At 43.7% G+C, this 12,855-nt stretch overlaps 1 protein-coding gene and 1 long non-coding RNA gene across 2 annotated transcripts in view; one reads left to right on the top strand and one right to left on the bottom strand.

Moving 5' to 3' along the window:
- Window positions 1-12,855, top strand: part of tyw1 (tRNA-yW synthesizing protein 1 homolog (S. cerevisiae)) — a 72,858-nt gene that overhangs the window by 7,734 nt on the left and 52,269 nt on the right. Inside the window, 4 exon segments of the mRNA XM_056440550.1 lie at window positions 3,463-3,595; window positions 9,411-9,463; window positions 9,558-9,676; window positions 10,556-10,665. Of these exon segments, the coding sequence (XP_056296525.1) occupies window positions 3,463-3,595; window positions 9,411-9,463; window positions 9,558-9,676; window positions 10,556-10,665 (415 nt within the window).
- LOC130210367 (uncharacterized) overlaps window positions 1,613-12,855 on the bottom strand; it is a 33,051-nt gene continuing 21,808 nt past the window's right edge. The window contains exon 3 of the long non-coding RNA XR_008834794.1: window positions 1,613-1,865. This is a non-coding gene — a long non-coding RNA (uncharacterized LOC130210367). The remainder of the gene's footprint in view (window positions 1,866-12,855) is intronic.

Below are 12,855 nucleotides of genomic sequence, written 5' to 3'. Positions count from 1 at the left end.
AAAAGGGGCGATGATGTCCGATACCTCGGGAACACCTCCGGAGATTCTTCAAATTTGGTCCACCTGGACTCCAGGTTGAACCGAATAAAAGTTTGAGGGCATTAACATTCATAACTGCAGTTCGCCTTTGAGCCACATGAGGGAACCATAATGCTCGTGTTCTGATATGCATAGCCGATTTATTTTACTGACTAGAATATGAAAGGCTAGCGTGCATTCTGCTGATGTATTTCACTGATGAGAGAAAAGAATGTGAGAGCCAGTGAACTCCACCTGAATTGATTAGTTTGCTCATTTAATCTAAAATATGTAACTTGTCTGTTTTTAATGACACAAACGATGTTTTGATTTAGTCTGGTATTTCTCTTCTCAATGGCTGCTTTACCCAATAAAGATTATTTAATGTGATGTGGAAACGGCTATCCATGCACACATTTGCTCTTCTCACGATTTATAGTTGAGGCCTTTTGTGAACTGGGTCACTGGTTTGCCAAGTGGATCCTCAGAAAACAATAGTTCTGACTTTATTTCTCACATTTTAAACAACTTTTCAGTAATGAGGATGACTGGGTTGCTGCTAAACCTGATGATTATAATGATGCTGTGACTGGCTGATCGCACTCTGTTTGTATTGCCCAGTCCATCAGGCTTCGACTACAGTTCTACTCGTGTGCTGGCAAGTGCCAACCAACTTCATTTCCGTTGTTTCTCTTAATGATTTTGCACAAACATTTGTTGCATCTGAACTTTGTCCCAGGAGGTGTCCGTTTCATGCCGTTGAGATGGTTGCCAGATCAAAGTTGGTGAGATCGTTAACCCGAGTGGCCACACAGATTTCCTGGGCTAGGTGTTTGATGTTTTCAGCTCTGTGTCCAGAGGGAGGAAGCGGAGATTAACTACTGACTGAAAGTCGTGTTGCCTCATCGAGTGTCAAATGATTGAAGTCTTCTACCTATGTCTTTTGAATGCCAAATATGTGACCAATAAAGGGGTTGTCAAGTTACATACCGACAACATATCTGCAATATCGGACCAGATAAATAGATAAAATGTTTCAGCAATGCCACCCCTCAGACATGTTTTAAGTCTCAAAACACTGATCTGTGTCTGCTTCCACAAAACAAGTTTCATTATGCATTTTTTTCTTGTTTCTGAAAGATATTTCCCCTTCAGTTGGTTGGAACCTCACCGCTTGATGCCATTTCAATGATTTGGCTGTCCTTGACCCCCCCCCCCAAATGTGTTGGCTAACGCGTGTAATCCTGTCGACTAATTGAGTAGTTGATTTAATCGACGACTCTGCAAAAATGTAGTTTCTCCTCAAATATCACACAAAGGCACCATTTTAAATCTGTGTTTACCAGACATAAATATAGATGAATGAATAAATAAGAAACGTTTCTTGGAAATGAGTCATTTGGCATAAAAAAAGAAAGAAGGCATCAAAACAAACTTATGAAATCTTTGTTGCTAAGGCCACAAACGAGGCAGAGATAAATTGGGGCTAATCTCTCGTTCTACCCGATGCGCCGCTTCTGTGCTCTCCTTCATCGGCTCGCCTTCATCGGCCCGCTTGCATCAGCACCCCATGTAGGGTCATGGTTCCAGAGCACAACACGGGGCCGAGAGATGTCCCAGTTCTGTTAGTGCAGACGGGCTCGGGTCTGTGAGTGGACGTCTGTGAGCTCTCAAGCGACGGGGCGAAAGCTGAGCAGCGGGGACCGGAGAGGACGGCCAGACGAATGGCCGGTGGCCGCCACGGGGACAGGTTGTTGCCCCGTTGGCTGTGCGGTGCGTCTGCTGTTCGAATCGTGCACAAACGAGGAGGAAACGAAGGATTGGCAGAACTTAGTCTTCTGCTGTGTCTGAAACGGCATAAATGAACATTTCAGAAACTATTTTATTGCCAAGTATGTTACACACAACACATTTTGCTTGTTGATTGATATGTGACAATAAACAGGGCAATCCTAAAATAGATCATTTGAAAATGTACAATAAGAGTTAATAAACAATTTTGATATTAGGGAATTACTATTGCACCAAGCTGCAAACAGCTGTTTGATGCCAAATACAATAAGTTAATCAAACAACTAAAAAATGACATGGCACGTTGGCAAATCCTTCCTCTCATTGTTTGGTAGAGCAGAGACGGCCAATGAATGTGTTGTGTGTGTTGGATGTTCGTGTATGTGGGGATTGGCATTAGTACTCGCTGTGGGCTGAATTATGGATACTGATAGTACCTACTTTTGGATGTGTGCTGTATGTATTGTTTATTTATTTGGATGTCAAGGATGGCTCTGTTTTGATGAAAAGGCACACAAAAAAATTGATAAACAAATTAAGTTGCATTTAAAACAACAATGTTACAAGTGTCCAAGTTGGTGCCTGATGGGACCTGCCAGAAGGAATGGACTCAAAATGTTTGTGTCCAGGGTGAGAGCAGTCGGCAATAATGTTTCCTGCCCGCCTCAGGGTCCTGGAGGAGAACAAGTCATGGAGGGAAGGCAGATTGCACCCAATCGCCCTCTCAGCAGAGCGGATGGTGTCTCCAGCAGTGGCTGCAGACACTGATGGAGGAGCGGAGGATGGTATCAACGCCGACGGTGTAGAAGTGCACTATTCTGGTCTTTGGCAGGTTGAACTTCTTCAGCTACCGACTGGAAGTAATATTTACATACCAATGCTGTACACTGCAATAATGTAGCCCTCAGATGAAGAAAGTTGTTGGTATTACGGCCAACAATTGTCGTCTTGTTATGCTGTAGAGCTTGTGTTGCGTTTCCATGGTGCCCTGAATGGCCCTAAACCCAGACAACCCTGCACCTTCCCAACGCAATGATGTTCCTCTGGTTGACAAAGGGTCGTGTCATGCAGTGGTCATGTGGCACACAACGTCATACGAGGACTGCAGAATCTTTCATCTTCAGTCAAATCCAGCATCAAACAAAGGAGCTGCTTTTAACTTTTTAAAGTGGTGAGCATCAAATCATGTGGCAAGCAAGTCACCGCGTATTCTAACTGGCTTTTTAAGGATGGCTGTTTTCTACTGGTTCAGTATAAAAAGATCTGTGCACGGTGCTGTTTTCTGTGGCAATCTCTTCATTCCACTCACTCCCATCATGCATCCTGCAGCAGTTTAATCAGTATCAACACTTCAGGACTTCAAGTGGCATGTGATGAATCGGCAGGCGGCACAATGTCATACCACCTGATGACTTTGTCTATTTGAGTCGTTTGATTTCTCACAAATTCACTAAAAGTTGGCACATTGGTGCAATATAATGCCTAATTCTACTATTCAAACACTTAATTAGAAAACACTTTTTTGTTTGCTGAAACGCATCTTTGTGTTCTAAAAAAAAGAAGACATTCTTTTGTATTAATTACAACATCAGTTAATTATTTTATAGTTCGTCACGTAAACCGTACGTGAGTCTGAGTTCTGTGTCTCCACAGAGCAAAGAGGAGGCTGGAGCAGACGGCCAGATGGTGAAGCTGTCCAAGGTGAAAGGAAAGAGGAAGATTGACGATGAGGGGGAAAGAAGGGAGATGATCACCCCGGCCCTGAGGAAAGCACTGACCAAACAAGGTAAGGCAAATGGAGATTTGAATTCTGTTTTTTTCTTTTGGAGAAGATAAAAAAAGTCGTGAGTTTACAAGAAAATACAAAAAATTCTATGTGATCGTTTTGGGTGATTTTATGACTGACTGAAGTGCAACGCTTTCTGGCCATTTCCAATAGAACATCTGCTGGTGTCACCGGTTACTCTGGATAATATATTCATATTATCAAGCTGCACTGCTTTGCAGTGAAAGAATAAATATAAATCACATTACAGACCAGCTGCTCGTCAGCATGTCCTTAACCTTTCTGTTTCCACATGGGGCAGCAAAGTTGTTATTCACTTTAAAACGTGAGTTGCGAGTCACGTCGTCTTTTTTCAAACTTCAGCATTAAATCTTACTGACGACACACACTGAAATCTAGGAGAGATGTCAATTTATTCACATTTTTAATAAAAAAAAATCTTCTTTATTCAAATGCTGTTTTTAAACATTACACTGAGCGGTGTGACATGCAGCAGAGGCTGCGTTCACACTGCAGGACACAATCTTATTTCCTTCTTGTGGCCAATATGTGACTTTCAGAACGCGTGAACAGCGGCGGGTCTGCTTATTATGATCGATTACATTTTCAATTTGTATTTGCAGTGCAACCTCAGTTAGAACGACGCAGTTCTGCTCTAGAAGTCACTCCATTCACGTCTCAATCCCAACCTCTCCTGTGTCTGACTCCACACACACAACTCTATACAGAAGTAGCAGCCTTTGCTCCATGGAAATAAATGAATCCTTAGTCACTGCTTTCAGTGGCCCTCCAAGAACCAAAAACATGTACGCCGACAGCCAAAACAAGAAATCTGAGCAAACGATCTGACTTGAGCACGTTGGCCTGCAGTGTGAACTTGGCCAAACGGCCCATGTCGTAATCGAACGTGGGACATTGCAGTTCTCTGGTATGCGCTGTAACCACATGGTACCAGGTCGCTCCACGGGTCTCCAATGCTAACAAACAGCTGCTCGGACCTTGTGCTGCGACCATGGAAACGCAACACAAGGTCTAACACAACATTCAAACACATAAAGTCAGGTCAATTTTATTTATATTGGTCAATATTACAGATTTACCTCAGGTGCTTTTTAGTCTATATACAGCATAGGACACACACTTAAATAGAAAAATAATAAAATAAACAAAAGAAATCCCTGTTTAAATCCCTTCCAATTCAAAATAAATAAACAACAATATAACAAAGAATTGAAGAAACTCCAGTAAACACATCTCTCCTCCTCGGACTGAGGAGAGCTGTGTACCGAATAGACCGACGTGATAAAATGACAATATCAACAATCCACATGACAAGACGACACGTAGATGTGAGCGTGAATGAAAAGGATAATCCAGGAGGAGGTCGTGCAGCTTCCAGGTCAATCGGCTGCTGAAGCTGCAGTTCTTGTTCCAGCCTGTAATGCCTGTGAAAATTGGGATATTTTAAAGTGTAGTGTCTCCGTGTAGGCGGTCGCCTCCCATAAAGCCTCAGAGTCTCTCTTGTTCACTATTTCGTCTCAATTTGGTCCGTTCACCAGCGTGACACAGGCCAGACATGTTCAGCCAGTTAACCCCCGCTGTTGGCTGACACAACTCTCTATAAATAAGACTCTGAGCAGGACTTCACTTCATCGAGCCAAATGTTGACCGGCTTCATGGCCTCTGTGCTGGCAACAGTCAGCCCATTTGTTTCATGTGCAATGAAAGATTGAAGGATGAAAGTTGTTCTCTTGGGCCTTGGAAGGCTGCATTTCCTACATAGCCCTTTTTCCCCCTTGCATGACATGGATGCAGCGGTCATCGAGACTCTTGTGTAATGTCCGAGAACATTTGAAGAGAATGCTGCACATTTATCAAAATAGTTTGCTGGGACTGGGATGAAATCTGTTTGTTTGTATTTGTGATGATGAAGAGATGTCCGTTTGAAATGGCCATGGTAACGGGTTGGAGCGCATGTATCTCGTCAATTATAATCTATCGTAATTGTAAATTATCAATGGTGAGGGGCACATCTAAATTTAATTTAAGTGAATTTTCGTCAGAATATATTCACATAGGCCGGTCACATTCACTACTTTTGTTGGACCATATATTTTCCCAGAGATGATTGAGATAAACAATATTGTCAGTTTAGGACTGTTTTATGCCATTGACGGTAATTGTCGAGGTCAGCAGAAACAATTGAGGTGAATAACATCATTATTGTGACAGGCCCACTCTAACAGAAACGGGTCCTTACCCACAAGCTTTCTATGTGAACGGGTCTGCAGCACTAGCTTGAAACGGAGAACTAAGGTCCTCTTTGAAGAGTTGGTCAAGAAGCCGGTAGTCACTCATACAATCAGTGGAAGCTGTGTCGGAACACCTGCAGTGAATTTCTTCAAATCTGGCACAAACGTCCACCTGGAGCTCAAAAGATGAACTGACACAAATGTGTGGTCAAAAGTCAGAAAACGCATCTTTAAAAACAATGTTTTCACCATGCGTGCCCCGATCCTTCAGCAGATGCCATTTCTCAGAGACAACATTAACAGGGGAGATAAAAAGACATTATTCAGGGCTCCAGACTAACTTTTTTAACTAGGAGCACAGTCGCTCCTAACTTAAAATGTTAGGGGCGCAAGCAGAAAATTTAGGGGCGCACTTTTTCCTGGGTCAAAATGGGTCTTGGGTGGTCCCAAAAAACCTTCTATTCATGCAGTCGAGCTATTGAGTGCGTGATCAGCAGCTGGCCGCTCTGCCGTGATACGCGCACACAGGTGAGCACACCTCCTTGAAACATACTATTGAGAACATATTCGCTGACATGAACCTGATGAACACAGTTATTTTTTGTTTTTTCAACGCAGACTTTTTTTTGCCTTAGGCGCCGGGATTTGTCATAGGCGCCGAAAACGACTTAGGCGCCCAAATTTTCTCTGCAGGAAAAACCCTGACACACTATAAATCGACTTGCAAAGTTTTCCCATCATTTACTGTATTACTGATAAATAATTTGACAATATACAATCTTATGCCTGTTTGCCTTCATGAACTGCAAAACATTCACAACAGAGAACTCTTCAGAAGTTACTGTATTGAGTTTAAACATATTTGAAGAGAAAACATACCTTGAGCATGTGCATGTTGCACTTCGATGTGGCCAATCAAAACATTTGTTGGTTTCTAGAGATGCACCGATCAGGTTTTTGGTGCCGATCACCGATCACTGAAATCAGTATCTGCCGATCCGATAATACCAATCACCGATCACGGTGTTGATTGAAGCATTCTATTTATTGTGTAGCATTATTGCCTAGGACTATGAGGAAATACATATATAAAGCAACTCAAACATTAAAGAAATTACCGATTTCTTTAAACATTTAGAACTTTTACTTTGAAAAATTTCCTAATTGATACATTAAAATTGTTTGATTGCTATTGTAGGGGATTTCAGATATGTATGGAACACATCTGCATCATTCATTTCCTGGAACTCTTGGGGAAATCTATATACAGGACTTTTCTTAACATACAAAAGACTGACTAATTTTTATAAACTCTTCCTTGGTCCAGTAAAAATGTTTTAATGTTAGCATAATTTAAGCTAAATCTCAGAAACTATCTATAAAGATACAACATCAGTTCATTGTTTACTTTTAAATGGTAGTGTATGATTTGTCGACATCTTATTTTGATAAACGGATGTTGTTTCACGTGGTTCTTTCCGCTAACTTTGCAAAACCGGATGTTGTCACTTAAATCCTTCCGCTAACGTTATCAAAACCCTCGCGCGCTCCAGATCGAATGCGTTTACCGTGAGCATCAGTCTATAAGGGCTCAGACATGTGAGAGTCGGCTGAGTTGACCCAGAGATTCAACTCGGGGGACGGGGACGCCGCTCGGTGGTGAGGATCCCCTCTGACCTCTCACTCTGCGGCCCTCGCCCTCGTTGTGTCTCCGCTGCGGTGCGCCTCTTTTCACACATTAGCCGCCCCCCCCCCCCACACACACACACAGGCCTGCCTTCTTCTTCGGTTTTCGTCTCCTTTCTTCTTCTTCTGGAGTTAATGTCGGTTAGCAAACCAGTCATTCAGGCATTACCGCTAACTATAGTGGGCTGAAGTGTAGAACAAGTTTGTAAACAACAAAAATATTTAATAAGAAAAAAAAGAAATCTGCTAATTTACTGGTCAAGCATGCGCGAGTTGATGAAAAATTTACTCGCACTGTGTCTAATTTTAGGCGCAAAATGCGACCATTTGGTCGCAGTCTGGAGCCCTGTTATTTGTTTGTCTTGTCTCCAACCCCCCCCCCCTCCCCCCCCTCCCCCCCCCTTGTCACCTTGGCCAGAGCCACTCCCCTCACTTATTGAAGGACATGGAGGCATTGGAAATCGCTTTCCCCGAACAAACATGAGAGGGAAACGTTTGTTATTATTAATGCTTGAGGGCTCGATCACACCAGATGCGACTTTTAAAAGCGCAGCCGCACCAAAAACGCCTTGGCAAAACAGCGCTGTGCGCCTGTGGAGCGGACCTGCGTGCGCAACCAACCATTGATTTTGTGTTCAAGATATTTAAAAAAAATAAAGGAAAGAGTACGGCAAATACCACCATCTATTCCATGAATTGTGTCTCCATGGCGAGGCTTTCAGTTGCACTTCCTGAGCAGGAGTCAGTTTAAGTCGTGTTTCCATTTAGAATTATAAAGCTCCTCGCCATTAAATGCCGCTAATATGAGGTTCTCGTCGGGAAAACAGGAAGGAAAGCCCGCCTCCTGCTTGATCCGATTGGCTGCATTGGCCGAGTGTGACATTGATGAGCTGTGCGCCTCCGCGCCTCGCGTCTAAAGTTGAGAATATTTTAATTTATGACCGCGCCTGAAAAACGCAAGAAAACCGCGCCGCGTAGCGTTTAAAAGGCGCGTCTGAAAGTCGCGCCGTACCATAGGGAACCAATGGTTTTGCGGGCGATGCGTTTTTGAGAGGCGTCTGGTGTGATCGTGCCCTAAATATACCGCCGGCGGGTCCACTACCCTACCGTGGTTTCCACAGTCGTGTTGGCCTGGGAGTGTATATATATATATTTTTGCAGTTTCTGGAAGCAAGGTTCGTGGAGGACGTGGGCTCGCAAGGGCCTTTTTTATTTTGGGGTGGAAAAACAATTTTCTCCATTCCGCCTTGATGAATGGCATTTGTATTCGACTCATCCAGCCTCAAACTGACACTAGTATTCTGCTGGCTTTTTGATTGGATATTTAAGCTCCGCGGATTTAACGGCCAAAAGGCTGCACAATAAAGAGCTTCCACCGAGTTCCGCATCATTTCTGTTCAGTCGCCGTTTGGCTTAAACGGCAAGTCTCTTTGTTGGGTCTTTAAAAAAAATTTAAAAAAAGAAGATCCCTTCTTGATTCCCCCTGGAAGCCATTCCCAATACAAAGTTCCAGATTTAAGTGATACATATGAAGCTCTTTGACAGACATCACAGAGGAGGATGTGGCATTAGGGCCGTGGCGGTACGAGAGGATAGAGGCAGACCTGAGAAGTACTGTATCCTCCCTTCTGTGCCGACAGCAGCATCTGAAACGCCACCCTCTGCTCCTTACTGCTGACGTGCCCTTGAGTGGCTTTGCTGGAGATGGTCAGTAGTCCCAGAGGACTGTGACTGAATGGGACTTTGAGCGTTTAGCTTATGAACCCCGCTCGGACGGCATGGGATCCCCACCTCTTTCTGAGTTCATTATCTGGCCTGTGTGGCTCAGAGAGGTTTTTACTGCTCTTCTCACGTTTCTTTCTTTCTCTCTCCTCCAGGCTACAAACTCATTGGAAGTCACTCGGGAGTGAAGCTTTGCCGGTGGTCTAAGGTAACAGACTAGTCGATAAAGCGCTCGACACTTTAAAACTTTCTTTAACCAAATGCAGAAATGACGTGACAGGTGTTTGTTTTCTGTTGATCAGTCCATGTTGCGGGGGAGAGGCGGCTGCTACAAGCACACCTTCTATGGCATTGAGTCCCACCGCTGCATGGAGACCACCCCGAGCCTCGCCTGTGCCAACAAGTGTGTCTTCTGCTGGAGGTACGTACCTGACACATATTGTATATAAACAAACCCCTTTCACAGGAATGAAACAGAGTTTGGTGTACGGAAAAGCACCACGTCTCGCTTAGATTGAGAAAAGAATAATCTTTTGGGGAAAAACATGCTTCAAAGATATTATTTGTAAAAATGACATCTCTCACATGACCGTACTTCACAGTAGCCTTCGGGGTACTCACACCCCCAGAGGAGACCTGGCTCAGATCAAATGAATAGTCAGACCTAAGATGGCAGTTTCAATTCATCTGTTGCCCAAAGCCGTCTGGTTCATGACAATCAAGTAAGATTTGCTATGAATTCTGGGTAAATTAAGACAGCCCAGCAACTGCATCAGATCACTCGGCTCAGATCTGATTGCATAATTGAGGCCGACCCGAACACTGCAAACCAGTCTGAAACCTCTAACTGGCCCAAGATGTATTTTACAATATTCAAGCAGAGTCCAGTTTTCAAGAGGAATATGATTTGATTGTACAGCTGCAAAGTGGGTGAGCTCAAGTGTTTAGTACTTTAGTGTTCGTGCAATCAGCTACACCACGTACCGAGCTGGCAATGGGCCATATTTCTGGGGTTCTGCGGGCCGATATGCGGGCCAAGACACTTGCGACTTCCGACTGGCTTGTTTTACGAGTAGCCAGTTTACAAGCTAATTTAACACCAGTAAAAAAGGGACCTTATCATCAGACAATAGCCGGCAGGATCCCAGATTACATTTTGCTCTCCACGTAGATTGTTTTCCTGTGTTACACCAAAGCTGTTTGTAGAGATTCAGTTACTGCTGATGGAAATGAACAACTGTGGCATCGGGTACTGTATATCTGCCGTTACACCTTATCCGTTTACTGCGTGCCCCAACAGACATCACACCAACCCTGTGGGCACAGAGTGGCGCTGGAAAACGGACCCCGCCGAGAAGATCCTGCAGGACGCCTTGGAGAAGCACCAGGGCATGATTCGACAGTTCAGAGGTTCGTTTTTTTAGAAGCGTTTTCTTCTGCTCCGCCTCTCGGCATATCTCTTTTCTCTAGCCATGTGTTTATCTGTGACATTGATTTTTTGGGCTCCATTTGTTCTTGCGTGGCATTAAGGACTCTTTTCTCTGGCTGCCACCAGCATTAGCTGAGGACGGCTAGTTTGATTCCCAAAGCTCAGTCAGAACAGTTGAGTGATCATCCTCTGAAAGAAAATCTGCTTGGGAATACTCAGCGGCTTTAGGGAATGTTGTCAAAACGTGGTGGCGACACAGTAATTAGACTTTTTTTAAAGCATTATTGGAAATCATTAGTTTTATTTATTTCAAATTGATTAAAAAAAATCTGAACAAGATCTTCACTGCAGTGAATCTTTATAGTTCTCATTGATTAATCTATTCATTGCAAGTGTGCTACAAGATTGGCAACAATTGTTTTTTGCCTCAACATGACAGCAAACCGGCGGCTTGCAGCGAGCGGCGCTGCAGGGCTAACGTCTCTGCAAGGCTGTGGCGACTGATAGATTTGAGCATTTGCATTTATTTGTCTTGTTGTAAACCTGCGCAAAGGGTTATTTATCTTTTAAAAGGCATGTTTAAATCTGGTCACTTACAGCATGACCAGATTTAAACTCGCTCATCGTTATTTTATTTAGAGCTCTTTTAATTTTGAGTTCCTTTCACTTAGAAATCCGCCGCTTCACATGTGTGACTGTACCTCACAGCGAAAGTTATCTTAAGGCCTGGCTTGATCCTGTGACCTTGCAGTCAGAAAGCTGCCGCCAACCTCAAAGTGACTGCTGAACCTCTCACAAAACAGAGAAGCAATTGTACTCTGGAAATAATACAGATGTCGAAAGCTTGTGAGGCATAAAAAGGGCTTCTATATAGATAATATCATTCTCAGAGCAGAATAACAATTTATTATAATCATGGAATCATTATATCCTGGAAAATGTAATTTCCTGATATTATAATGGAGCAATAGTGCACATAAGCCTATGTTGACAGGAAGCTGGCTTTTAGTTACTTAAAGTGAAAGGAAGAAGTAACAAACGAGATTACAGCTGAGGCGTTCTTCGGTGAAATGAAAAAAAGACATTTTTGGATGCTTTTACAAAAAATCGCATGAGGCATCCTGCAGCGGCAGACACCATTTACCACTGACTGTGAGGCGTTTTTTTAAATATGTCTAGTGCAATGAACAATCCAGACAATGCCTCTGAACACCCACAGTGTAGTTAAACAGCCCACAGCACTGAAACGGCTTTCCTCAGGGTTACGAATGACCTGCTGATGACAGCCGATGCAGGATCATCCTCACTCCTCATCCTCCTGGACTTGACTGCTGCATTTGACACAATGGATCATACTCTCCTCCAGGCTCTTAGAGCGCCTCTCCACCACTGTGTTGGACTATCAGACTCTGCACTCAAGTGGTTTGAGTCTTACCTTTCTAGCAGAACTGAATATGTCTCACTGGGAAGATGCAAGTCCAGACTGCTCACCGTCTCCTTTGGTGTTCCGCAAGGGTCGGTCCTCGGCCCCCTCCTAATCATTATTTACATGCTCCCCCTTGGTAGTGTCATCAGCAGACATAGGATATCCTTCCACTGTTATGCTGACGATACACAGCTTTACATAAAAACTGCCCCTCTGCAGCCCTTTCATGTCTCACCGCTTGTCTTGGAGAGATACAGGCATGGATGAGCAACAACTTTCTCCAGCTATACAGTAGCAAAACTGAAGCCCTCCTTCTTGGCACTCCACAGCCAGTTCAGTAATCCTCCATAACTCATCTCACCTTCGACGGTCAGGTCATACCCCTCTCCTCCAGTCACTAATCTGGGAGTTAGGTTTGATTCTCACCTGACCTTTAATGACCAAATAAAACACCTGTGCAAAACCTCCTTTTATCATCTCAAAAATATCTCCAAACTCCGCCCCACTTTATCCACAGATGCAGAGAAGCTCGTCTCCACATTTATCTACTCTAGACTGGACTACTGTAACTCCCTCTTCACTGGCATCACTGGCAAGAACATCCCAAAAACTGCAATTTATCCAAAACAGCGCTGCCAGGATCCTGATGAGAGTCCGGAAGTATGAGCACATAACACCCGTTCTCCACTGGCTCCCTGTCTCATTCCGGATTAACTACAAAGTCCTACTACTCACCCATGAATGC

This window comes from Pseudoliparis swirei, chromosome 20 (assembly GCF_029220125.1).
Source record: "Pseudoliparis swirei isolate HS2019 ecotype Mariana Trench chromosome 20, NWPU_hadal_v1, whole genome shotgun sequence".
Lineage (NCBI taxonomy): Eukaryota > Metazoa > Chordata > Actinopteri > Perciformes > Liparidae > Pseudoliparis > Pseudoliparis swirei.
The sequence above is the reverse complement of the archived record's forward strand: the minus strand, read 5'-3'. Positions and strand labels throughout refer to the sequence as shown.